We start from the raw sequence: 23,833 nt of genomic DNA on the forward strand, positions 1-23,833 counted from the left end.
AATTGTAAAGATAGGTTTATTTACTGAAATGTAGGGGAGAAACCACCACCTGTAAAACTTTGTATGATAGCTGAAAGAGTACTTGGAGAGCTATTTTTCACCTAATTGTTTTTCTGTAAAAGAACTGGAAAGATGTGCCCCATAGGTCCACTTCGATGAGGTGCTCACAAAGGCAGTACCATATTTACAGTTTTTATAAGGTTTCTGTCCTGGTGTGGATTTTCTGAATCCACTGAAGGTATGCATTCACTTGCAGGAGAACTTCCCGCATCACCTAAGTAGTGTCTGTCTGTAGTGTGTGTTCGTATGTGTCTCCTTAAGGATGAGGAGCAACTGAAGGCTTTCCCACACTCCTTACATTCATAGGGCTTCTCCCCAGTGTGCACTCTCATATGTATTGGCAAAGACGATGGCCACTTGAAGACTTTCCCACACTCCTTACATTCATAAGGTTTCTCTGCAGTGTGTGTTCTCACGTGCTGTTGCAAAAGTTCAGGCCAACTGAAAGCTTTCCCACACTGCTTGCATTCGTAGAGCTTCTCTGCGGTGTGCCTTCTCATATGTTTCTGTAAGGATATGTGGCAATAGAACGCCTTCCCACACAGCTTACACTGATACGATTTGTCTCCAGGGTGCATTCTCACGTGTTCTCGGAAGCAGGCAGACAAATTGAAGGCTTTCCCACATTGTTTGCATTCAAAGGGTTTCTCCCTCATGTGTGTCCTCATATGTCTTCTTAAAGATATGGGCCAGTTGAACGTTTTTCCGCACTGATTGCATTCATAAGGTTTCTCTCCAGTGTGCACTCTCATATGCCCTCGAAAGGATGAGGGGTGGCTGAAGGCTTTCCCACACTGGCTACACTCATAGGGTTTCTCTCCACCATGGGTCCTCTCATGTCTTCGGAAGGACTGGGGATAAATGAAGGTTTTCCCACATTGTTTGCATTCATAGGGTTTCTCTCCAGTATGAATCCTTTCGTGTCTCCGAAAGGATTGCAGGTAAATAAAGGTTTTTCCACACTGTTTACATTCATAGGGTTTCTCTCCAGTGTGTGTTATCATGTGCCTTCGAAAAGCTGAGGAATAGCTGAAGGCTTCTCCACATTCTTTACATTTATGTGGTGTCTCCCCGGTGTGTGATATCATGTGTCTTCGAAAAGTGGAGGAATAGCTGAAGGCATCCCCACATTCCTTACATTTATAGGGCTTCTCTCCAGTGTGTGTTATCATGTGCCTTCGAAAGGTGGAGGAATAGCTGAAGGCTTTCCCACATTCCTTACATTTATAGGGTTTCTCTCCAGTGTGAGTTCTCACATGACTAGTAAGACTTGAAAAATCAATGAAGGCTTTCCCACATTGCTGGCATTCGTAAGTTTTCTCAGCAGTATGAATCCTTACATGCCGGTTTAGGGAAGAAGTACGAGGAAAGGTCTTTCCACATAATTTACATGCGTAGGTTCTCTCTCCATTGTGGGTCCTCACATGCATTCGAAGGTGTGAACGACAACTATAGGCCCGCCCACACTCCTGACACTGATATGGTTTGTGTCCAGTGTGCACAGCGATGTGACTCTTGGGGGAGGAATGATGCATGAAGACTTTTCCATATGCGCTACATTCATACTCTTTTATTCCAGTAAGAGTTTTCTGGTACAGATTAAGATCTGGAATCTGACTCGAGCCTTCCCCACACTGATCGTTACTTTCAGAGAGCTTCTCCACCACACGATTTCTGTTAAAAATGAGAAGCATGTCATCATCAATGGTTTGATTAATGCTTTCTTAATATTTACTATTAAGTATTAGGATTACACATTCATCAATTGTAATGCATATGCAGGCTTTCTGCCCTATCTGACAAAGCAGAAAAAAACTGAGTATCCTGGAAGGGAATTCAACCATAGGCATAATGAAAACAGTGTTTCTTTTTCTTTTTTTTTTTTTTAATTTTTGTTTACTTACGATAGTCACACACAGAGAGAGAGAGGCAGACACACAGGCAGAGGGAGAAGCAGGCTCCATGCACCGGGAGCCCGACATGGGATTCGATCCCGGGTCTCCAGGATCGCGCCCTGAGCCAAAGGCAGGCGCCAAACCACTGCGCTACTCAGGGATCCCCGAAAACAGTGTTTCTTAAACATGGGCTTTTCCTCCTGTTTTGATCTGAATTGTTTTTATTTATTTTTTTTACATTTAAAAAAAATATTATTTATTTATTCATAGAGACGGGGGGGGGGGGCAGAGACACAGGCAGAGGGAGAAGCAGGCACCATGCAGAGAGCCTGACATGGGACTCGATCCAGGGTCTCCAGGATCACGCCCTAGGCTGCCGGTGGCACTAAACCGCTGCGCCACCTGGGCTGCCCTCTGAATTGTTTTTAACACTCAACATCAACATATTTAAGGACATTTTTCTGTAAACACTCTCAGTGCATAAACAAATTTGATCTAGGCTCCCATAAGTGTTTTTATTTTGTTTGCTTCTTCAATTTCATGACACACTAAAATTCTCTCCTGGAATACTGCTTTCTCTTGTGAGCGCAACTCACCTCAGATGTTGCCCCTGCTTCATGCGCTGATCTTCAGTGCTAAGTTCTTCCCAAATTTTCCCTAAAACAGAGGCCCAGGAATCATTTCTGGTGGACTTTGCTATTTTATGTTCCTTGGGTATTTTATTCCCATAAACATCCTGCTGAGAAACTGACCCACTGGCTTTAAATTGAGTCTCATCATCTGAAAGCAGAAAGGGAACAGGGTTTAAAAAAAGAAGGTACCTGCTGGTCAGAATGACACTGAAGTTTGGCTGTGTCAGGACTTCATCAATAACATGTACAAAGGGGTCAATGTGGTAAGCAATTTAATAAACACAGAATTGTCACAAGATTACATAAACTTCACTGGGCTCCTTAATGACCCATGAAATCTATATTCACTGATGACGCACAGGGAACTATACAGATAGAAAAAAATCAGTTTAATGCAGAGATTCTCATTCTCATGCAGAAACTATTAGATTCTAGTTCTGTGGTGGCTGTGTATTTCCTTTCCACAATCGAAATCCCGAAATGGGTTTGACGTGAAAGAAATGCTTGTTCTCTAAATGACTAAGTGAAGGAATGTGGTCGTTCTTACCCACTGAGGCCAGGTTTTTCAAGTTTTCCAGCATCACCTCTCTGTAGAGCTTCCTCTGAGCAGAATCTAGCAAAGCCCACTCCTCCACAGTAAAGTCCACGGCCACATCCTCAAAGACCACGGAGTCCTAAAACACCCAACATATGTGCAGAAGGAAAGTTGAGACTCACTGAGCAACCAGATTCAATGCACAGGAAATTCAAATAAGGCTCTGTGGTTACTTGCCATCTCCTCTATGACTTGAGCATCAGATCATCAGATCCCTTACTCTATCCACCTCACACCCTCACAGAGTTAACAGTACCACACACACTGAACTTATCTTTACACTTTTACTGCAACCACATCAAGTCTCATTCTTCCTTAACCAAATGGTTCAGACCACCTTGGAGAATTCACAGAAATGTTCTACTAATGGAACAAATATTTGCGTTTTCAGACCCATCGATCCCTTGTGACACAAATGGCTTCGGCTCACACATTACGCACCACATCACTAAGGACCACATCAAGTGCCAAGTCAAACCAGGGTGAGGTTTTATGAAATAGGAACACACTGAAGGACTGGGAACTTCTTCTGCTCCCCTTGCCAAACCCAGAAGGCTTGTGGGAATCCTCCTGCAGCAGGGGCCAGCTCACCATATCATCTTAAAGAATGCCACACCATAAGTAGACAGTTTCTGCTGGCTAAATGATTAAACTCTTTTGAAGAAGTACTGCTAATGTATTTGTGTAATACAGGACTCAGACGAAAGTTATTGAGAAGTTGGAGCTCAGGAAGGAGGACACAGATGGGAGAACTCAGACCTGCATCCATTCCCTATACTCCCTAGACTAGGTGCACCTGCCCCCCCCCTCCACATACACACTCCGAACACACACAAATGACAAATAACAAAACAGCTCTTCCCACAAGAGCCATGTAAGAGCATCCTCGCTGACCTTGAGGATAAGGTTGAAAATCCCACCCTATGAAGAAGTTAGCAGAAGTCAAAAGTATCTGACAGTGAGTTTGCCCGAGATTATAAAATACATAAAGGGCTAGGCAGTGCCTTCCTACAACGGACAACCTCTCTCATATCAAGTTCCAGGTAGAAGTGGCCCCCCCATACCTCATCCTTGAGGCCGAACTCTCAGATTTGCTCTGTTCCATGTCCCTCCCCTGTTGGGCACAAGAGAACCTCAGGCCTACCCCAAGGGCACAGAAACCACTGAGCTGCATCCTCCACTTACACTTTTTTTTTTTTTAAGATTTTATTTATTTATTCATGAGATGCACAGAGAGAGGCAGAGACACAGGCAGAGGGAAAAGCAGGCTCCCTGCGGGAAGCCTGATGCAGGACTCGATCCCAGGACCCCAGGATCACGCCCTGGGCCAAAGGCAGACACTCAATCGTTGAGTCACCCAGGGATTCCCTACAGCCTGTTTTTTTTTTTTTTTTTTTTTTTTAAAGTTCCTCAACCCACGGACATCTGCGAGCAGGAGAAAATACTCACATTCAACGATTCTGATGCCAGAATGCACTTGTTCAACAGAGAAGCAGATTAGCAGGCAAGCCCCCAATCCTGGCAGGGGAACAAGGGTGGCTCCCGAGACAGCTGACCTGGCCTTTACTACCTGCAGCGCTCCTTCCAGGGAGTTTCACACCGAGCGTGCAGAAGGCGGGACATTTCAGGCCTCAGCTTTATCCGTAGACACAACTCTGGGCCAGGCTGGTGTCTGGGAGCCTGACAGATTAACTCGCTGTGCCTGAACTGCGGTGCAAACAGGATTGTTAACACTGAACACCAGCCTTCCTTCTGGGAGGTGGAGTAGAAATCCCAGGCACGGAGTCTCAACTGAGCCCCTCTGGCAGAAACATTCCATGTGTTGTCACGCCTTGCTGCTGGTGCTTTCCGGGGGGCTCCAGTGGGAAAGACAGGCACTCGGTTCCCTTGGACTTTCCCCCATATGCCTCTGCCCTTGGCTAGCTTTGCTGTGTGTCCTTCTGTTGTAACAGATCACAGCCGAGGCAAGCTGTACGCTAAGCCGTGGGGGTCCTACTAGCAGGGCACAAGGGTGGTCTTGTTGACACCAGTCCTGGTTGGCATCAGTGGTGGGATTTGCTAGAATACCCCTGACTCACGGAAATAGAGCAAAGGGCTGTTCGGGAAGACGAGGGGGACCGGGTGGCCAGGGGGTCGTGTGGGATGTGCAAGAGCAGCTGAGCTGCTGTCGGCTGTGAAGCAAGAGCGGACAGATGGACGGGTCTGGCCGCAGGAGGCCTGGCACACTGGGGGCATGGGCTGCTTTTGGCAAATGCTCCCTGAGGAGGAGGAGAAAAACTAAGTATGGCTTTGGTGAGGTCTTTGATTTTTGTTCACTTCTCCAGGCACAGGGAGAAAGGGCCCCCAAGTGACCAAGGTCAACTATGGATGGGCAAAAAATATAAAAGCTTTGTGTTGCACCGGGAGAAAAAATTAGTTAATTCTGTTTCTAGAGCTGGAGCAAAATTAGATAAACCAAGGGCCGAGTGGGCAGGGATCCTCTACCCTTTCTTCTACCTGTTGCTGCTGGGCCAGGCCTCCTGACCCACCCACGCACCGGAGCCACATCTTCCCTGGCAGCTGCAATGTTACCCATGTAACTGCTGGATTTACTACCAGGGCCTCACCGTGGCTTAAACTTCATCTCCAAAAAAGGTATGTTGAAATCCTAACCCCTGGTACCTATGAACGGGACCTTGGAAAGACGATCTTTGTGAGCATAACCAAGTTAAGATAAGGCCGTGAGGACAGGCCCCATTTCAATCTGGCTGGCAGCCTTCTAAGAAGAAAATGCCATGTGAAGCCAGAGACACACAGGGAAGGTGGCCACATGAAGGTGGGATGCAGAGATTGGAGTTCCCTGTCACAAGCAGAGGCTGGGGGCCACCAGAAGCTGCAAGGCACAACCCTTCTGCCCCTTTGATTCCAGACTTCTAGCCTCCTGAACTCCGAGAGCACCAGTTCCTAAGCCATCCAGCTATGGCAAGTCATTATGGCAACCCTACAAAACCTATACAGGCTTTGAATGAATTTGTGCTGACGAAGAAGAGGGGAAGGGGATTTTTCTTATTTAAAACTGTTCTGCTTTGTGGCTACTGCACCTGCATTCAAGAAAAAAGCTGATGCAGATGGTTTGTGCATGTAATTTCATTTATTTTTTTAAAATTTTTATTTATTTATGATAGTCACACAGAGAGAGAGAGAGAGGCAGAGACATAGGCAAAGGGAGAAGCAGGCTCCATGCACCGGGAGCCCGACGTGGGATTCGATCCCGGGTCTCCAGGATCACGCCCTGGGCCAAAGGCAGGTGCTAAACCGCTGCACCACCCAGGGATCCCTGTGCATGTAATTTCATAAATGCCAGAGGGACCATCGCATCATTTAGGTCTCTACACCAAATGATTTTTCACTGAGTTTTTACCCACCGGAGGTTCAAAGCAAGAGGGAAACAACGAAGAGACAGGCAATCTCTAAATGGAGATATACTTTGGGAAGTTTTAGTACAAGTCTTCAGCTTGTCAAAGAGCTCTTATGAAACCCTATTTCTTTTCTTTTTTTTTTTTTTTTCTTTTCTCTTTTTTTTTTTAAGATTTTATTTATTTACTTGGGACAGAACAAGCAAGAGAGCGAGCCTGAGCCAGGGCACAGTGAGAGGGAGAAGTAGACTCTCCACTGAGCAGGGAGCCTGATGTGGGACTCAATCCCAGGACCCTGAGATCATGACCTGAGCCGAAGGCAGATGCTTAACTGACTGACCCAGCCAGGCGTCCCCGAAACCCTATTTCCGATGGCATCAGAGAGTGACTGTCCACCAGTGGCTCACGTGGACTCAGAGACAAGACAACAGGAGCTCGGGAGAGCAACACCTGCACCCTGGAACACAACTCTGTGACCCTGCAGGGTCTCAGCTTTGCCGCTGCTAAGGAAGGCCCCTAGTGACTTGGGGAATGCTGAATTCCGAATGGGCTGAACTTGACTGTAAGCTCAGGACGGGCTGCGTCAGCCTCAGAACACACCAGACCGATCCAGAAGCAGGTATAAGCTCCAGGATCAGGACTCTGTGTCAATACAGAGGACACAGGACACTTCTGTGAGGTCCTGACCTACGAAAATCTCAGGGCGGTCCGTGTGGGTCCCTTACAGTTGCCAGTGAGGAAGGCCTTGTTCTCCGATGAGACCATGTGAAATCAAGGCGTTCACTTCTGTTTCTGCCCACGCAAATCACCCCCCCCCCCAATGCCATCCACAGCAGCGAGGTGGACGAACTAGCGACATGGGCAACAGACCTGTCTGAAGCCGACCACCACACGCTGTCCCTCTGAACAAGGACCAGCCTGAATGCCCTAAAATAGGCCACAGTGGGGGCCTGCTGACCTGGCTGCTTAATGCATTCCTCTCAGGAAACCACCTTGTCCCTGGAAGACACTGGGGTCAGCATCAACTTCCTCACCAGAGTTGTGCCACATGGTAACGGACACCTGAGGCCAGGTGAAAAACGCAGAAAAATAATACAGAAATTTTGAAGATAAAGGCCCAGAATGTTCTACAATGTTTGCCTCTATGGTTAATGGGATTTACTTGGACTGGGCAAGTCCAGGACCTCCTACAGGGCAGAGCCAAAATCAATACTGCACGTTGGTCTCACCCAGTTGCAAAGGGTCCTACTGATGATCACGCTGCTATAACGAGGTCTTGTCCGAGGCCCAAAGGACTGGGCTATTCAGAAGAGACAAGCCAACAGGCTTGAGTGTCTTCATCCGTAGAAAGTCCTGTTTCCAAGGCTGGCCCTTGGCTGGTTCCTGGGAACTTAGATTTGAGGAGGCTCCCCACCACCCTGCTAGGAGAGGTCCCTGTGTCTTTTTATGCAAGTAATGCCTTGTGCTGAAGCCCAGCTTTCCTTCTGGGTGTCTGGAATCTTGGTCGGTGCCAGGCAGAGGGTGCCTCCATGAGCAGCCCCCAATAAAAGACCTGCTGAGTCTCTCATTAGCTTCCCTAGTGGACAACACTCCGCATGTGCTGGCATGCTGGCTGCTGGGGGAACTCGGCAGAGCCTGCAAGATGTCACTGGGAGGGGCCCCGGGAACTCAACACCCGGTCTCCTCAGGACCTTTCCCCTCTGCTGCCCGTGCTCTGTGTTTTTGCACTATAATAAATCAGAGCCGTGAGCACACCTACCTGCTGGGTCATGAGAGTCCTCCTATGGAATCTGACCTGAAGGGTGGTCTTGGGGACCGCTACAGATGGACTTTTTGTGCCCCCCCAAATTCACGTTAAATCCTAATTTCGATGTGGGAGGTGGGGCCTGTGGAGGGGCTTAGGTCATGAAGGTGCAGCCCTCAACAGTGGGATGAGTGCCTTTGCCCCATCCTCCACGTGAGGGCACAGTGGAGAGACCACTGTCTGTGGACCAGGAAGATGATCCTCACCAGACACCAAATCCCCCAGGGCCCTGACCTGTGACTCCCCAGCCTAAAGAATTGTGAGGGACAAACGTACATGGTTTATAAGAGCCCAGTCAACGGCATTTTTGTGATAGTGGCCCTGACAGACGGATATAGGGACTCCCAATACACCCAGCTTGAAACCATCAAACACTTTAACACAATATTAATTTTTTAAATGTGCACTGTGAACCCACTATGTGTATAAGACTTTGCAGAAAGCTTTGTACACATTAGCTCATGTGTTCCTATAACTCTGTAAAACTCCTATAACTCAGTGTTCTATTATGAACACTGGTTCACAGCAGAGGCAATGCGGAACAAACTCCCCTAGCCCCTGCACTTGTTTGATACACCTTATGGTGGGTTTGCTACTGTGACTGGAGAGAGAGAGAGAGAGAGAGAGAGAGAGAGAGAGAGAGAGATTTACACGTGTATTTATTTTTTTTTAATTTTTTTTTAATTTTTATTTATTTATGATAGTTACAGAGAGAGAGAGAGGCAGAGACACAGGCAGAGGGAGAAGCAAGCTCCATGCACCGGGAGCCCGACGTGGGATTCGATCCCGGGTCTCCAGGATCGCGCCCTGGGCCAAAGGCAGGCGCCAAACCGCTGCGCCACCCAGGGATCCCTACACGTGTATTTATATATACATTTATCTATATTCCTGTTGCTACTGACAGACACTTATGAATGACTGGTTGTAGGACAGAGTAAAGGAGAGAGAGCACAAAAGTAACCATTTGAGATTATACTGCAAATTGATACCTAAATTGCTCATAAATACATATACACATGTAACAACAAGCACACAGGCATTAACTATATACACAGAACTACAAATGCATGCATAAGTCTTTATGTACTTCCACATACCAGTTACATCCAGTGAGTGAGGGGACCTGCCCCTGGGATTCACTTCAAGTGGGGTTTCTGGTGTGAAAGTTCTATATTTAGGGTTGAACTTCATTTCACAGAGGATTCTTTTTTAAGTTATCTGTCAACTGTACCTATGTCACACGCATTTTCCTGCACTGATGCTGTATTACACAATAGAAAACTCTGAAATCAACTCATGATTCCCATGTAATCATCTTAAGAGTTGCCAAAAAACATTTTATAATATGAAACAGTCATACATAAAAAAATCTTACCATTGGGAAATGATGTAATTAATATGCATAACCTGGAGCCCAGCTGGCTCAGTTGGTGACACATGTGCCTTCGGCTCAGGTCATGATTTCAGGGTCCTGGGATGGAGCCCCGCATTGGGCTCCCCGCTCAGTGCAGAGTTTGCTTCTCCCTCTCCCTCTGCATCTCCCCGCCCCCAACTCGTGCTCTCTCTTGCTATCTCTCTCTCAAATACATAAATAAAATCTTTAAAAAGAAACCTAACATGCATAACCAATAAAGGAAAAACCATTAAAAGAATGTTCAAAACAGAACAAAGAATACATACATGGTATGAAGCTCACTGTTTTCCCTAAAACAATTAGGTAGAAACCAGGTATGTCCAGCACCTCACTCTTAGTCAACATTTTACTAGAGATCCAGTATCACCAGGAAATAAACTAAGGTACAATACTAGAAAAGAAGCACTTGCCTTTGTCTAAATCTAAAAATTGTATATACAGGACACCTACAGAACAAAAATGACAATCAGAGAGTAAGATTTTTAACAAGAATCCAGGATAAAACTTCAGTATAAACCCAATTTCATTACCTAATTAATAGCAACAGCATGTTGGAAAAATTCTTTTTAAAAAGGTAACACAGGGGATCCCTGGGTGGCACAGCGGTTTAGCGCCTGCCTTCGGCTCAGGGCGAGATCCTGGAGTCCCGGGATCGAGTTCCACATAGGGCTCCCTGCATGGAGCCTGCTTCTCCCTCTGCCTGTGTCTCTGCCTCTCTCTCTCTCTCTCTCTCTCTGTGTGTGTCTCTTATGAAAAAATAAATAAAATCTTTTAAAAAAACAAGATAAAAAAAAATAAAAAGGTAACACAGGAGCACCTGTGTCTCAGTGGTTGAGTGTCCGCCTTTGACCTGGGTCATGATCCCCGGGGTCTTGGGATCGAGGGCCACATCCGGCTTCCCGCAGGGAGCTTGCTTCTCCCTCTGCCTGTGTCTCTGCCTCTCTCTCTGTGTCTCTCACGAATATATAAATAAAATCTTAAAAGAAAAAAAAGTAACATATACGATGGTAAAAACCAAATTTCATTAGTATTAAATAAGTAAAACGAAGGCTATGAAAAGAACCAAAAGGAAAAATTCGAAAACATTAAGGATACTACCCAAAACAAAAGGAAAGAAGGCACCCATTCTTAGAGGGGGGTACCTCACTATTACTAAGATATCAACCCTCCTAAGACGGACTTAATGGTCTTCATAAAATGTAATTAAATCCATAAACCAAGTGTGGTTGGGCAGGGACCTGACAAATACCAATTCTCCAAACGTCACAGAAGAACGGAGGTCCAGAAGCAGGCAAAATGTTCTAAAGAACAAGGGAGAGCCTGCCTACACACAGCAAGGATTTTAAGGCAATCGTACACCTGACATGATGGAATTCGGCCTAAATCGATGGGCAGCAGGTCCGAGTCTGCGGGAAGACCTGACCCACGGCGGGGCAGCCACTGAAGCGCAGCGGCAGACACTGCGAACACTTTAATGCAAAGGACAGGGACACCCTGATCTCTAAGTAAGAAAGATGCTCGCATCCCTACCTCTCCCACAGACATGAGCCAATTTACTGTAGATGAAAGCAAAGCATATTACAGGTAAGAGGCCACGGTACTGCCCACGTCACAAGTCCTCCACGCTGCCAAGGAAAAGAAGAGACATGACCTCTGGAATTCACGGCCTACCTCCCGCACCCTGGGGAGAGGCACTCACTTCTCTGCAGCCTCGCGGGGTGGGTGGGTGGGTGGGATGCCCTCTATTACCTCTATTTCCCCAGGGCCCTCTTTTGCCCAGAAGCCACGCGAGTGGGCCCTGGAAGGAACAGACCCGAGAAACTTTCTCCACGCTGGGAGGGATCTAAGGAGAAGGCTGAACAACTGGAATGTGAGACATTTCCTTCTTTTTCTGAAATTCACTCCGCTGAAAAGATTCCATCTTCGCCCTCACGCTCCATTTGGACATTTGCTAAAAACACCGAGGCTCCGCCAAGCCAACACGGCTTTTCAAGGGGACGCAGCCGGGAGGGTGACCCCAAGGTCTCGCGCGGGGTCCCCGCCCTCAGGGCCCCCCGAACAAAGAGCCCCCCGCGCGGCGAGGGCAGGAGGCCGCACCGGCGCCCCGCGTGCACGGCCAGGGGCGGGGGCCGTTTCTCCTCGCCCCTTGAACACCTGCGTGCAGTCGGCGGCTCGCTACGTCCCCCCGGAGCGAGAACCGGGGTCGGGGTCACGGGGGGCCGAGGACCTGCCTGGGAAGGGCCACTTGCAGGTCTCCCCACGCTCCTCGCGCGCCCCCGAGGCTGTCCTCGGGGAGGAGCCGAGCCCCCGGCCCAGGGCGGCCACGCGGGTCGGGACCCCCGGGGGCGGGGACACGCGGGCCCGCGGTCGCAGGAAGCCGGTTCCGGCCGGTTGGAACCAGCCCCTCCCGGTCTCGGACTCACCATCTCGCGGCCCGGCTCCGAGCTGTGCGGGCGTCCCCCCCGCGGGCCCGCGGGCCGGGCAGGTGAGAGCAGCGCGCTCCGCACACCTGGGGCCGCGCGGGGCAGGTGCGCTGGAGCGCGGGGGGCCGGCCCCCAGCCACGTCCACGCGGCCGCGGGCGTGCCCGCCCCCGCGCCTGATTGGACCGTGCTCGGGGGACCTCCCTCTCCCAGGGCTCCTGATTGGATAGCTTTCCGAGACCCGCCTCTGGTGCCCCTGATTGGACTGCGCTCCGAGCCCAAGCCTCTGATTGGCTAGTTCCCCGGCACCGCCCAGGCGTTCCTGATTGTTCTCCGAGAACCGCCCCTGTCGCTCTGATTGGACGGCTCTCCGTGGCCACGCCCCCGCACCTGAGTGACAGGCCGTCCGGACACACGTGGCCGACCCGCCCGCTCCGGACGCGCGCTCCGAGCCGCACCGCCTCCCGGCCTCGCGGGTCCGGCGTCTCCCGGCAGCGCGGCGCCCCGCCCGCGTCCTCCTCCTGGGCGGCCGGTCCCGGCTCGGTGTCCCCGCGGGGCGCCCCTTGTTGGAGCCGGGACGGGAGCCGGGGCCGGAGGGCCCAGGGTCGAGGTCACCGTGGGCCTGTGCTCTTTGTTTAAGAACAAAGACCCTCCGCGGTGACGTCACCGTGTGGGAGGCCCAGGCGGGCTCCCCGGGTGACCTTTGACACCGGAGCCGCGCCCCCCGGGCCTGGAGGTCTGCAGACCGGGTCCTGGGGTCTCCGCCCCGGAGCGGAGCGCGGGCCGCCGTTAGGATCCGCAGGTGCGCGCTCTGCGCTGCAAGGAAATGGATGGACCGTCAGGGTTTTAACGCGTCCGCAGGGAATTGCGCACTGTGGAAGGCTGCGGTGGCCCGACGGCGACCGAGCTCCTGCGTTAACAGATTAAAAACAGAAAAAAGAAAAAAAAAGAAAAAGAAAAAAGTCTGTGTAACGCTTTGGGATGGACCTGAGGACCCTTACCCTTGATGGATGGGCTGCACAGCCAAGGCATTTCCCGCTCCCGCTAGCGGCACACGACACTGTCTCGGCTGAGACAGATGGGAGCTCCAGACCTCCTCATCACTTGTTTGATTTACAAACAGAACTTTTTAAAAAGATTTATTTATTTATTTGAGGGAGGGAGGGGCAGGGGGAGAGAATATCCAAGCAGACCCCACCGATTGCGGAGCCAGCCTCGGGCTCCATCTCACAACCCTGAGATCACCTGAGCAGAAACCAAGAGTCAGACCTAACCCACTGGGCCACCCAGGCGTCCCTGGATTCATAAGCTATTACAAATAGAGCACGATTACATAGTTTTGTTTTTGTTTTCTTTTTTTTTTTTTTTTTTGCTTAATATGGATCAGTAATGAATACCAAGTTTTAATAAACCAGTATGAGATTCAGAAGACTGCCTTAGGACTGGGGCCTGGCACAGACCTCCAGCACCCGTCTGCCAGCTGTGTTCGGATGAATATCCTGTAAGCAACACTCCTTAAGGACATGTCATTTTTTTTTAAGTATTTTATTTATTTAGACACAGAAGGAGAGAGAGGCAGAGACACAGGCAGAGGGAGAAGCAGGCTCCATGCAGGGAGCCCAATGCAGGGCTGGATCCCAGGACTCCAGGATCCGGCCCTGGGCTGAAAGGCGGCGCTAAATCCCTGAGTCACCCGGGCTGCCCTCATTTCTTTATTAAGGTGAGAAATGAGGCTGATCTCTGAATTCTTCACAAAACATTCACTGCAACCAGAGAAAAAAGTAAAACACCTGGTGACCTGAGGGGAAAGAAGTGTGAGTCAAGGTATTTAGGGTGAGATTCACATAAGAGACCTTCTCAGGGGAGGCCAGGGTGGCTCAGAGGTTGAGGGTCTGCCTTCGGCTCAGGGCGTGACCCCGGGGTCCCGGGATTGAGTCCCGCATCACTTTCCCCACATGGAGCCTGCTTCTCCCTCTGCCTGTGTCTCTGCCTCTCTCACTGTGTCTCTCATGAATAAATAAATCTTAAGAAAGATGAAAAAAAAATTAAAGAGAGAGACATTCTCAAACGTACAAGCCGGAACCAGGACAGGAAGGAGCAAGACCCCTTAACTCCTGCAGCCTGCATCCTCCTGCAGCCTCTTCAGATGGAGCCCGTTAGCAAGTTCTAGTACAAAGTACACGTGTGGTTTGCAGCATTTCCACCCCACTTCCACTCCACATCATAAAGCAAAGGATGCAAGGTGAGGCCAGCAGAATAACAGCATCCTAAAGGTGCACACCCCCTAAACAGCGGAATATGTTACTGCATGTGGCAAAAGGGACATTGCAGAGATTAAGGCCCCTGAGATGGGGGTGACACTGGTTTTCCTGTGTGACCCCAGCATCCTCACCAGGCCCTCATAAGACAGAGTTAGAGTGGGGGAGTCCCAGAGATGGGCAGACCCCGCGCTGCTGGCAGTGAGGACAGAGGAGGGGCTGTGGCCCAAGGAATTTGGGTGGCTTCTAGAAGCCAGAAAAGGTAAGGGAACAGATTCTCTCTTAGGCTTTCCAAAAAGAACGTAGCCTTGCCAACACCTTGATTTTAGACTTTTGGCCTCCAGAACTATTATTTAAAAATTGCTTGTTTTGGGCAGCCCGGGTGGCTCAGGGGTTTAGCGCTGCCTTTGGCCCAGGGTGTGATCCTGGAGTCCCAGGATTGAGTCCCACATTGGGCTCCCTGCATGGGGCCTGCTTCTCCCTCTGCCTGTGTCTCTCTGCCTCTCTCTCTCTCTGTGTCTCTGTCTCTCTTGAATAAATAAATAAAATCTTTGAAAAAAAATAAATAAATAAAAATTGGTTGTTTTAAGTCACTAAATGTGTGGCAATTTGTTTGAACAGTAACAGGAAGCTCACATAGTGAGTCTGAAGCAGAGGAAAATAGTATTTTCCTCAGGTCACAGCACAAAGAATGCCTCTTCCCAATTTCATTTTTCATGAGACAATTCTGAACTTTCCATGTGCTCCTCCCACATGACTCTGCTCCTGCAACTGTACATCTTGGAGTGATCCAACAGAGAACAACGTCTTCGTGTTTGAAATGTAGCACATCTTAGATAGATGATATTCTGGTGAGAAATTTTACCCACACCGTAAGCATCCATTTGTAAAACGTTAGGAAGGCCTGGTTTTTGCATTCCTCATAAGAGCATGTATTAACAATAACCACAACACAGGGAGAAGAGGAGCTCTTTAAAACTGTTACCCAACATTTCAACCCTACAGAACATGCAGTGAGTAACATTTTGAGCACTCCTGAATCTACTGGTAAGCTATATTAAATCCTATCCATTTACCATACTTTTTAAGATTTCTTGAAATAAAGAAAACATTACAGATAGAGTTGAAATGCCCTGTGTATTGCCTCCAAAATCCAAGATCCCTTCCACCACTTCCCAGAGGAAACCATAATCACAAATTTGCTGTTTATTATTCCCACGCATACATTTGAATCCATAAACTATATGTAACATCATTTTCCCTACTTTCTAATTTTTTATTTGTTTAGAAAGAGTTTGTTTATTTATTCATGAGAGACACAGAGAGAGAGAGAGAGAGAGAGAGGCAGAGACACAGGCAGAGGGAGAAGCAGGCTCCAAGCAGGGGCCCGATGTGGGACTTGATCCCAGGATTCCAGGATCACACCCTGGGCCGAAGGTGGCGCTAAACCACTGGGCCACCAGGGTTGCCCATACTTTCTAATTTTTTAGAGTGCATTATACACTATGCACACTCTGCAACTTGACCTCTTTATTCTACAAAAGCTGCTTCATACTGATAAGTTACAGTATGTTTCATTATAATGTTTGATGTAATAAAATGAAAGGCTACAAGAAACTGAAGCAGGAAATACACCTTCCAAATTACCAGAAAAGAAATACACTCCACCAATACAGCCAATAGAGTAGAAGACAGAAAATAAGCTTCCAAAATAAGAAAAGTGACATGAAGTACATTAGAATTAAAGCCAACAACACTTACCACAGCAATAACTGGCATAAATGTGTCTTTTAAAAACAGATTTTCCACTTTGAATCCTAAGACAAAATCCAACTATGTATGTATTAAAAATAAGAGACACGAGGAATCTAAAAAGTTGAAATTCAAAGGAGGTGAAAAATTATACCAAAATCAAACAGATTAGTTGTGTTGAAAAAGCAGAAGGAGTGCTATTATTCAAAGCAGACACAGAGTCACTTCAGAATGATAGAGTTTAATTCACAATGAAGACCTGTCATGAATTATTTACACCAAATAAAAGAAAATAGAAAATGAAAACAATAGAAAATACAGAGAGGAAGTAAGAAGGATAGCAGTAGGAAACTGTAACTTAATCTTTTTGAGCCGATTATCTTTGAATCAACAATCTCAGTACAGTTAAGTTTCTCAAAGTACAACCGAAAGAGAAGGAACATCTGTGAAATCATGTGGTGTGCTTATTAAAAATGCATGTTACTGAGCACCAACTCTCACTTGTTAAATCTGAACCTCCTGACATGAAATTCGAGAGCCAATGATTAATAAGATTGATATAACAGACAAGTCAGATCCCAAAGCATAAAAACAGAAAGTACAGCTTCTCCTAAATAGCTAGAGAACACCTCTAAAACTCCATCATGTTGTACACCACACAGTGAAACTCAACACGGCTCAAAGATTCAAGACAGTAGACGCATCCTCGGACCACAGCATAAAAAAGGCGGAAATTTAATAAAGATGATGGAAATCTACAGAAAGCCCACAGAAAACATCATACTCTATGGTGAAAGACTGAATGCTTTTCCCTATGATCTGGAGCAAAACAATGAGGTCTGTTCTCAACAGTTCTGTCAACATTTGTACTGAAGGACTGAGCCACTGCCATTAGACAAGAAAATGAATTTGTTTTTAAAGAGAGAGAATGGTATTTAAACAACCAGAAGTTAAATACATATATATATTGTCTCTCAAAATACTTTTAAGTCAGAGAAATCAAAACAAAGGTTGTAAATTTTTTTTTTTTTTAAGTAGGCTCCACACCCAACATGGGGCTTGAACTCATGATCCTGTGATCAGGAGTCACACACTCTACCCATGGGCCAGCCAGACACTCTTGTAAATATTTTTTAATATTTTATTTATTCATTTGAGAGAGAGAGGGGAAGAGGGAGAAGCAGACTCCTCACTGAGCAGGGAGGCTGACACAGGTCTCAATCCCAGGACCCATGATCGTGATCATGACCTGAGCTGAAGGCAGATGCTTAACTGACTGAGCCACCAGGTGCCCCAACAGTTTTTTAAATATGTGAAAACAAAGCTAAACTGAAGCTCTCCTCTGGTTAAATCCTCACCTTGGATGCTCCAATGGCTCACATCTCAAATTAAATACCAGGTTCTCGGAAAGCCTCTGAGGTTGGTCCCTCTTATGTTACCTACCACAGAGCAAAATCTGTAATTACTTAATTAAAGCATTTGGTTAGGTGTTTAATGTCTATCCCTGCCCCTCACTCCATCATGGGTCTGGCTATACAACGAGCAGGGCTCACTGCAAAATGAAAATGTAGTTGGGGGGATCCTTTGTTCAAAATTATTAAGAATATCAAGATATCCATATAGTGGAGCGTTCAACCAATTGCAGAACCTCTCTGAGAAAAACACTCGGGTGACTGCATATGACTCAACCCACGATGACATCCTGCTTCCACACTACTGGGAGAGAGGTTCAGGGAGAGTAGCCATCTCATCTGCCTTATGCATAGCCACCTGGCACAAGAAATAATTGTTGGAGGAAGCAAAGGATCAAGACTGAAGACCAGTGCACTCACAGCACCCCTATGTCAGCTAGTTCTCAGAATGTGACAAAAGCTCTGGACGCTTCCCCAGATAACACACTATTCCCCCCAACACATTCTGCTTCCAACTCAAGACTGTTCACAGAGCCCTTAAAGAAACATCCATCAGCCCTGTAGGGTCTACATGGACCCCAGATGAAGTATCTCTACATTTTTTTTTAAGATTTTATTTATTTATTTATTTATTTATTTATTTATTTATTCATTTATTTATTCATTCATTCATTCATTCATGAGAGACACACAGAGACGGGCAGAGACATAGAGGGAGAAGCAGGCTCCTTGGAGGGAGCCCGATGTGGGACTCGATCCCCAGACCTCGGGATCATGCCCTGGACCAAAGGCAGATGCTCAAACATTAAGCCACCCAGGTGTCCCAAGGGATCTCTACTTTAAGAGAAAGGCAACAACACCGATGTGACCGGGTACCACTTAGGTGAAAGGCAATCTGACAGGCAACCATCCTCATCAGCTCCAGAGAGATGGATTTAGAGGAAAGTCAGATGAGTTCCAAGGGAGAATTTAGAAAACACAGCTCCCCTGTGTTTTCCCCTGGCTCTGCCACTTTCTAGTTGTCTGACTTTGGACAAATTACTTTATTGCTGTTTCCCCTTCAGTGATACAGGGATGTGAAGAGCTACTATCTCATGGGGTTGTTCAGATTAAATGAGAAACCACATATAAGTGCTAGAGTGATGCTGGAAATAGAGCAAAGCAACCAATAAAATCTGTTGATGTTGATGGTGATGATGTGCATCAGAGTTCTTGGTGTCCAGTCTGGCAAGTCCACCTCACTGTTCAGAGTTTTCCCAGGCCACCAAAGGCTGCTCCACTTCTCCCTGTCCCAACACCTACTGCACTATACCCTTCCCATCTTGGCATCCACAATCCTCCCCGATCACTCAAAGGAATTTGGTAGACTTTGGGGTCATCTGATTTCTACTGATTGCCAAAATGATTACAGCAATACCAAACAAAATGGCAAAAGGCAGAAAATCACACATAATCAGATAACTCTGACAAATAAACTCTCTTCATCCCTCAACATCTCTGTCCGGCCTTTGTCCACTTATGTACATATTTGGACCCCACTGGATAGAATCACATATACTATTTTGCACTCTTTATTTTCCACTTTGCACCCAAAGCTCTTTCTGTGTTAGCATACATTCTGCATTGCCACAGCAGGGCACAACACAAGTTAGGACCTAGCTAAGTCACCAACAGGGGCAGTATGACTAAGTAAAATACTGAAACAGATGACTGAAACAAAAATACTGAATTGAAACAAAAGGTTGAAACAGAACACCTTTTGTTTCAACAACTAAATTAATGTGACAATTCTTAGCAATATCCCATTCCATGTTAGTGTTCACATTTATTAATCTTTTCCAAAAGGGCAGGCCTTGGGCAGAGCTCAATGGCAATTTCCTCCATTAAAAGGTCCCTTCTCAGATCTGGACCTCAAGAATATGACATACACCTACTTCTTTTCAAATAGTATGGGGGATCCCTGGGTGGCTCAGCAGTTTAGCACCTGCCTTCAGCCCAGGGTGTGATCCTGGAGTCCTGGGATCAAGTCCCACATCGGGCTCCCTGCGTGGAGCCTGCTTCTCCCTCTCCCTGTGTCTCTGCTTCTCTCTGTGTCACTCATGAATAAATAAATAAAATCTTTAAAAATAGATAGTACATCCAAAGGGCAAACTCTAGCCATACTTATGTACTTCAGAGCAGCAAGCAATATCTAAAATCCAATAAGGTGGCTGCTCTGATAGAAAGCTTTCCCACAATCAATTATTTTATAGGTTTTTTGACTAGTGTGAGTTTTCTGATGGGTAATAAGGGATGAGCTCTGGCTGAATGCTTTCCCACATTCATTACAACTATACGGTTTCTCTCCAGTGTGAGTTCTCTCGTGCCGAACGAGGGAAGACCTCTGGCTGAAGGCTCTTCCGCATTGATTACATTCATAGGGGTTCTCGCCAGTGTGAGTTCGCTCGTGTTGGTTAAGTGAGGAGCGATCACTGAAGGCCTTTCCACATTCGTTACATTCATAAGGCTTCTCGCCAGTATGCGTTCTCTTGTGCAAGATCAGGTAAGAACTCTGGCAGAAGGATTTTCCACAGTCTTTGCATTTATAGGGCTTTTCACCTGTGTGAATCCTCTGGTGTTGGGTAAGAGATGATATCCTATTGAAGGCCTTCCCACAATCACCGCACGCATAGGGCTTCTCTCCAGTATGAGTTCTCAAGTGCCGTGTGAGGGTTGAGCTGTGCGTGAAGGCTCTCCCACATTCCTGACATTCATATGGTCTCTCTCCTGTATGTATTCTTTGATGCTCACTCAGGGAATGCCTCCGATTAAACACTTTCCCACACTGGTAACATTCATAGGATTTCCCCACTGTATTAATTGTGTTGTGTGTCGTAAGAGCCGTGCCATGATTAAATGACTCCCCGCCTTCTGCATATGTACAAGTTCCGGTTCTTTTGTGCTGAGTAAGAGGACTATTTTGGCTGACGTCTTTTGCGTATTCATTCCCTTTACAGGGCCTCTGGTCTGTATATCCCATCTGATGATGTTTTAAGAATGGATCAGCTACCAAACTCTCAATGTTAAGATTACAGTCAAGGAAATGCTTTCCTAGAGAATCCCCTTGTGATAAAGCAAGGTCTGAGTTCATACTACAGGGGTCCCCAAACTCATGCCAGGCAATGGCCTCCTTTTGAGCCAATGTGTCTACCTGAGTGAATGCCATTTGCCTCAAAAGCCTGTGGGGGTCTTCATGGCTCTCCTCAAGTTGACCACATCCCCATTCTTCTTTGGGGAGCTTTATGATATTCATACCACTGGGTGGTTCTTCCTCCAAAACCACCTTCGTATAAATTGACTCTTGGCTTTTCAGACTCGTCTCCAAATCTGAAATAAATGGGGGGGGTGCGGAAAGAAGAAACTTCTAACTTAATAATAGTGGGACAAAAGTACTTCCAACATACACAAGGTACGTGTAGACTCATGTTCAAATATCAGCACTCCACACGGGGGGAAACGGAAAGATCCCAAGGACAACAAGCAGTGTAAGAAGTTGGACAGTGATGAAAAATGGGGGGCAATGGAAATGTAGAAGGAATGGCTGCACAAAGGAGGAAGAATGGGAAGGGCAGAGAGAAAGAATCATCAAGGAAGCAGAGAGGGAAGAGACAGAACAAGAAACAGGCATAACAGCTTCAAGAAAGAAATGGGATATCTTTTCTCTGCACCCAAAGTGGTACAAGCTAGTGCATAGGGCAAGGTTGCTGGAGAAGGAACCAAAGGTGTCTAAGAAAGTGCAACCAAATACCTCGACCTTCTCCTTACAGAGTTCGGGCCTCTGTGGAGAGATCTCTGACCTGCAGTCCCCAAGATGCCACCCCCACTCAATGGCTCGTATCTGCCTGGCTCTCACCTGAGCAGGAGGTTTGGGGAGCTCCTTCTCCCCCCGTCCACATGGCTTCTCCTTGCTCCAAGTGGAAAGCTGCCCCTGGCAGCAAAAGCGAACACCCTGCCCATGAAGAAGGACTGGTGGCCTGAGAGGCTGGGGTTGGGGAGAGCGTACCATCCTCAATGCCCATATTGGCACGTTGATTCTTCAAGGCATCTGAAGGGGACAAGAGTACACTGGGGAGGTGGCCTGATGACCAAGCTGGAGATTTTATGCTCCTAATTAAAACCTTGTGGATCTTACATTTCTCCCAGAAAGATCTACAAATGGCCCGCAGACACGTGAAAACATGCTCAACATCATTAGCCACCAGGAAAATGCAAATCAAAACCACAGTGAGACACCACTTCATACCTATTAGGATGGCTATAATTTTTTTAAAAAGCAAAAATAGAAGATAGATATTAGGATACGGAGAAATCAGAATCTGTGCACACAGCTGGTAAAATGGTGCTGTGCAGTTTGGTTGCTCCTCAAAAAGGTAAACAAAGAAGCACCGTCTGGCCTCACAATTCCACTCCTGGGTATGGACCCAAGAGGCCTGAAAGCAGAGACCCAAAGTGCTGTTCGCACACCCTAGTTCACAGCAGCCAAAAAATCAAAACAACCCAGTGTCCATCTACAGATAAGCAGATAAATATTTCCATCCAAATCTTAGTGTTGAAGAAGCCAGTGGACCACGAGCCCCACAAGGGCAGGAGCCATGGCCGCTGTATTCACCCACAAACCCCCACTTCCTACCCTGGCTCTCGACATGGTGTGGATGCACAGTGAGTGTGAACTGACAAGCAGGTGAAGGCGTGGTGTGGGTCTTACCTAGTGTGGCCAGGTTCCGGCAGGTCTCCAGCATCACCTCTCTGTAGAGCCTCCTCTGAGCAGGGTCTAGCATCTCCCACTCCTCCTGGGAGAAGTCCACAGCCACATCCTCAAAGGTTACAAACTCCTAAAATATCACATGGGCTCTGCTCAGGAAAGGCCCACCTCCATGTACATGTACAGGAGGAGGGCTGGGGGTGGAGGGAACAGGACGTCCACACAGAACAGAGGTGGGGCACAGCCCAGAGGTTCGATCCTGCCAGCACCAAGTCCGAAGGGAACATGTGGCTCATTTCTTTTTTTTTTTTTTTTTTTTAAGATTTTATTTATTTATTCATGAGCCACACAGAGAGAAAGGCAGAGACACAGGCAGAGGAAGGAGCAGGCTCCCTGCAGGGGGCCCGATGCAGGACTCAATCCCGGGACCCCGGGGTCACAACCTGAGCCAAAGGCAGACGCTCAACCACTGAGCCACCCAGGTGCCCCCACGTGGCCCACTTCTTACTGAACTGGTAAGTCTATCTTTTGGATCTAGGACCACTACATTCCCACTCGAGACTCTCCTCCTGCTTATTCCACAAAGAGGTCGCTTGCAGCCATGCAAGTCCACGGTCACGGGACCGTGTGTCTACTACCGACTTCCCAGGATGCAGCCTCCCCGTCTCCTCGATGGAAAGAACAAGTTCAACCTCATGGGACTGAGTGAAGGCTGCGTGGCTTCCCTACATCACGGCATCTGCTCTTCACACGGTCAGAGAGCCCAGAAGCCATCCCTGTCATCTGTAGGACCAAGGAGACCCGCACCCCAAACCCGAGGTTGGCAGATGCAGGTTGTCTTTGCGGCCACGAGTTGGGGCTGCACGCTGCACGGCGCAGACGGAGTGAGAAGCGGGATGTGCCACCCCGCACCTGACTCGCACCTGACTCGCACCTGACTCACTGAAACGTGGCGAAAGCCCAGACGGTTCCCAGAGGGGAAGGGCATGGGGTGGAGGATGGCAACTGGGCGGCGCCTGGGGGGCCAGAGCAGCACCCCTGGTTGGCACCAGCAGCGAGGCCGCGGTCTGTCCTAAGAGCTCGAAGTTACCTGTGGACTGTGAATGATGGCTCGGGCCCCAGGCAAGCGGCCTGCCCGACCCACTGGGTGGTTTGGGCCATTCTGGATGAAGTTGAGGTTTTTAATTTGGTTTATTAAAAACAAAAAAACAAGAAACAAACAACCAACAACAACAACAACAAAACCCCACAGTCCTGGTGATGCTTTGGTGTCTTGTCTCCTCCAGGTGGGAGAAGAAAGGGCTCAAACATTCCCAAAGGGGAGCTTTGGGGAGGGACAGAAATATTAAATGTTTCTCTCTCTCTCTCCTTTTTTTTAAAGATTTTGTTTTTATTATTTATTTAATATAAGCAAGCACAAGCAGGGGGGAGAAGCAGAGGGAGAGGGAGAAGCA

The 23,833-nt window shown here is 47.7% G+C and overlaps 2 protein-coding genes across 5 annotated transcripts in view; both read right to left on the reverse strand.

The window, feature by feature from the left end:
* ZNF555 (zinc finger protein 555) lies at positions 1 to 22,401 on the reverse strand. 4 transcript variants are annotated; one of them, XM_072787930.1, is made up of 4 exons: positions 22,383 to 22,401; positions 3,135 to 3,261; positions 2,552 to 2,735; positions 1 to 1,734 (listed from the first exon to the last, which is right to left on the reverse strand). In XM_072787930.1, exons 2-4 carry the CDS (start codon positions 3,166 to 3,168, stop codon positions 165 to 167), a joined length of 1,788 nt encoding a protein of 595 aa, XP_072644031.1. In that variant the 5' UTR covers positions 3,169 to 3,261; positions 22,383 to 22,401; the 3' UTR covers positions 1 to 164. The 4 variants fall into 4 exon arrangements, with proteins under 4 accessions (XP_072644031.1, XP_072644030.1, XP_072644029.1 ...); XM_072787929.1 differs by lacking the exon at positions 22,383 to 22,401 and adding an exon at positions 12,219 to 12,372; XM_072787928.1 differs by lacking the exon at positions 22,383 to 22,401 and adding an exon at positions 11,326 to 11,394.
* Positions 13,746 to 23,833, reverse strand: part of ZNF554 (zinc finger protein 554) — an 18,120-nt gene continuing 8,032 nt past the window's right edge. Inside the window, 3 exon segments of the mRNA XM_072787926.1 lie at positions 13,746 to 21,004; positions 21,531 to 21,722; positions 22,383 to 22,509. Coding sequence (XP_072644027.1) covers positions 19,830 to 21,004; positions 21,531 to 21,722; positions 22,383 to 22,509 — 1,494 coding nt within the window. The 3' untranslated portion in view covers positions 13,746 to 19,829.

Source organism: Canis lupus, chromosome 19, assembly GCF_048164855.1.
Source record: "Canis lupus baileyi chromosome 19, mCanLup2.hap1, whole genome shotgun sequence".
Classification (NCBI taxonomy): Eukaryota; Metazoa; Chordata; class Mammalia; order Carnivora; family Canidae; genus Canis; species Canis lupus.